The sequence below is a fragment of the Hipposideros armiger genome, unplaced genomic scaffold (genome assembly GCF_001890085.2).
Source record: "Hipposideros armiger isolate ML-2016 unplaced genomic scaffold, ASM189008v1 scaffold_93, whole genome shotgun sequence".
Taxonomy (NCBI): domain Eukaryota; kingdom Metazoa; phylum Chordata; class Mammalia; order Chiroptera; family Hipposideridae; genus Hipposideros; species Hipposideros armiger.
This window is the reverse complement of record NW_017731443.1, coordinates 1-3,347: the sequence shown is the minus strand read 5'-3', so window position 1 is coordinate 3,347 and position 3,347 is coordinate 1. Positions and strand designations below refer to the sequence as shown.

The 3,347-nt window shown below is 62.3% G+C and overlaps 1 protein-coding gene across 1 annotated transcript in view; it reads left to right on the top strand.

Annotated features, from left to right (window-relative positions):
- The window catches only part of ALDH3B1 (aldehyde dehydrogenase 3 family member B1), a gene marked incomplete at its 3' end in the record, with an annotated part of 15,105 nt that extends 11,763 nt beyond the window's left edge, over positions 1-3,342 (top strand). The window contains exons 6-7 of the mRNA XM_019645172.1: positions 742-823; positions 2,962-3,342. Coding sequence (XP_019500717.1) covers positions 742-823; positions 2,962-3,342 — 463 coding nt within the window. The remainder of the gene's footprint in view (positions 1-741; positions 824-2,961) is intronic.
- Between the last annotated feature and the right edge of the window lie 5 nt (positions 3,343-3,347).

Sequence of the window (3,347 nt, the reverse complement as noted above, 5' to 3'; positions counted from 1 at the left end):
AGCCTGGACGAGGCCATTGACTTCATCAACCGCCGGGAGAAGCCGCTGTCCCTGTACGCCTTCTCCAAGAGCAGCCAGGTGGGGGCTCGGGCAGGGCTGGTCAGACTGGATGGAGGTGGGGCAGGTGCCAGCAGAGGACCAAGGGGCCGGGAAAGGGAGGGGCGAGGGTCCTGGCCCCTCTGGGCAGTCACAGGCGTCTGGGATGGTGGCACTCTTGGTTCTGTCCCTGTACTGTCTTCTGGGAGCAGCTGGGCCTCCCTCTCTCTACAATCTACAACACATTCTCTTGGGTCTTCAGTGGGCAGCTCTCTGGGATCGTCTCAGGGTCCAGCGTCCCGACATGGTCAGTCCCACCTCCAGTCTTCATCATTTTGGCTTGATGGACGCAGTGTCCCCTGTCAGTGCCCGGTTCATGGAAGGCACATACAGCATGGGGTGGAATGACCGGGGCGAGCGGCCAGGACTCGTAGGCTGAGGAGGAGCCCTGATTGTCCCCTCCGCTCCCCTCCAGAGCCCTGCTCCGTTCAAGACCCCGGGGGCAGCCAGGGAACCTCAAGGGCACAAGGGCAGGACACCCCTCNCCGCCCATGCCCAGGGCCCCTGGGGAGCTCCCTGCTCCCCACTTTGCCCCCACCCAGCCACCCCAGAGCCCTGGCCACCCTGTGTCAGGCAGGCAGGCTGTCCTCTGCCTTTCCCGGGCTGTGGTCCCAGAGGGCACCCTCCGCCCGTCCCATCTTGCAGAGCTGCTTTGCTGTGGTGCTGGGCGGGCCCGAGGAGACACAGCAGCTGCTGGAACACAAGTTCGACTACATCTTCTTCACGGGTGAGGAGTCTGCTGAGAGTGGCTGGGGTAGGGGGCACGCAGCCTGGGAGAGGCAGAGGCCTGCCCCAGCCCCACCCTCTCTTGTCCACCCTGAGAGAGGCCACAAGGGACCAAGGCAGGTGGATGGACAGCCGGGAAGAACTCGGGGCTGAGGGATCTCTAGGACCGCTTGCTCCTCTCTCCTGAGCAGACTGGGAGCAGCCTTGGGCCCCCAGGACCCACATTCCCCAGGCACAGCCCTCCCCCACACCCCCCCACCTCCCCACGCCAATGATAATCTCAGAGTCACAGCATCTGCCCTTGCTGAGCTCCCACTGTGCCAGGTACTTACACATGACCCCACAACCCCCACAGCCTTACACACCATCCCACAGCCCCCTGGGCCCTTCTGGAAGGCTAGACACGTGAGGGGGCAGAGGCGAGGGTGACAAAGAAATGCGGTGCCCACTCTAAGTCACCCCATTGGCCAGGATTGGGGGAGCCTGGATTTGGCTTCCAGGCCCTGGGTCAGAATCAATCTCAGTGGTCACCTGCCATCACTCCAGCATGTGCCCGTGTGTCTCAGACACCACCACCTGGCTTCAAGGGAGCAGGACAAACTTGCTAGAAAAGATGGGACACAGGCGGCCATGTTACAGGGCCAGAGCCCTGGAGGAGAGAGAGAGGGCGGAGAGGCAATGGCGGCGTCAGCCTGCTTGCTGACCCGCCTCCTGCATCCCACACCTTGTCCATGTCAGAGAGAGGACATGCAATCTCTGCCTTTCTCCTCCCCTGACCCTGCTGTAAGCCCAGGACAAGGCCTGCCTGTTGCCACCTTGGCTGACAGGGATGACTATGGAAGCAGAGGGGCTGGGGTCCTCAGCTGCTCCTGCAGATTTCTAAGGGGTGGAAAGAGGAGAAGGCAGCCGGGAGGGCGCCGGCCCACTCTCCACCATCGTGCCGTGCAGCGCGATGGGCTTCGGGCCTTGGTGCCCCCCTCCGCCCCCGCCAGAACAGAGGGTGCAGAGGGAGGCAGACCCCAGGAGGCTGGCTTCTGGGCTGGGTACCCAGGGCGGACCAGCCAGAGCCTCCTCTCCAGGCCTCAGTTTCCTTATCTGCAGCCTATCTTGAGGGCAAATGAACATGTCGCCTTTGTCATAGCACGTGGCTTGGGAAGCACCCATTCATTCACTCAGCCAGTAAATGCTTCCTGAAAGCGCAGATCGTGCCCAGGCACATGACGAGGGAGGCCACTGGGAGGTGGGGATTCAACGCGGAGCAGGGGAGATCAGGAAGTCCTCACAGACAAGGAGATGCTTGCAAAGACAGGAGGAGCTGAGGGAGGGGCCTGGACCATGGGGAGGGCACACGGGTGGGGGCTTGGAGGGAAGGGAGCCGGAGGAGCCAGCAGAGAAGTGACTGCATGTTAGGTTCCCAGGGGCAGTGGCGGCCAGGGCCATCCTGACAGAAATGGCAGCACAGGTCCCTGGGCCAGGCATGGACAGGAGTGTCTTAAGGCCCAGAGGGGGCTTTAGATCAGGGGAGGCTAAGTGGAGGAGTGGATTGTGAGACCCAGGAGATCAACCCAGAGGACAGCTGGGGACAAGTCAGGCTGTCCACTTAGAGCCCAGGGTCAGGAGGGGAGGGCCAGGGGTAAGTATGAATGCAGGGCTGCCAGGTTACGTCAGGCAGAGGACAGGCCCAAATGTCGCCCAGCTAGGGCTGGACTCTGGCCTCAGGTAGTAGGAGTCATTAAAGGTTCTAGAGAAGTGTGGGGAGGTGGGGGGAGGTGCAGGGCAGCATGTGTGAGAGTCACCTGAGGGGTGACAGGGAAGAGAAGCAGGGAGATTGGGTAGGAGGTGGGAGGGGCTCTGGGTTTCTAGTGGGGGCCTGGCCTGTGGCCGTGTGTAGAAGTTTGTGAGGACCCAGCATTGTGTGAGGGGTTCTAGGGGTGGGAGTGGGGACATTCGGAAGGTCCTGCTGGTGCAGTGAACAGTAAGGGAAGGCCAGGTGAGGGCTGGCATGCACCTGACTCAACAGCCTCTCCAGGGAGATGCAGGACAGGGAGCGAACGCCCCTTGAGGGGTCCTAGTCCTCAGGCCAAAGCCATCCACATGGTCCAGGTGACTGAGGCCACTCTGGTTTCTTACCACACTCAGGGAGCACTCGGGTTGGCAAGACTGTCATGTCCGCTGCCGCCAAGCACCTGACACCCGTCACGCTGGAGTTGGGGGGCAAGAACCCCTGCTACGTGGACGACAACTGCGACCCCCAGACCGTGGCCAACCGCGTGGTCTGGTTCCGCTACTTCAACATGGGCCAGACCTGCGTGGCCCCCGATTACGTTCTGTGCAGCCCGGAAATGCAGGAGCGGCTGCTGCCTGCCCTGCAGAGTGCCATCACCCGTTTCTATGGCGAGGACCCCAGGAACTCCCCAGACCTGGGCCGCATCATCAACGAGAAGCATTTCCAGAGGCTGCAGGGCCTGCTGGGCTGTGGCCGTGTGGCCATCGGGGGCCAGAGCGACGAGACGGAGCGTTATATC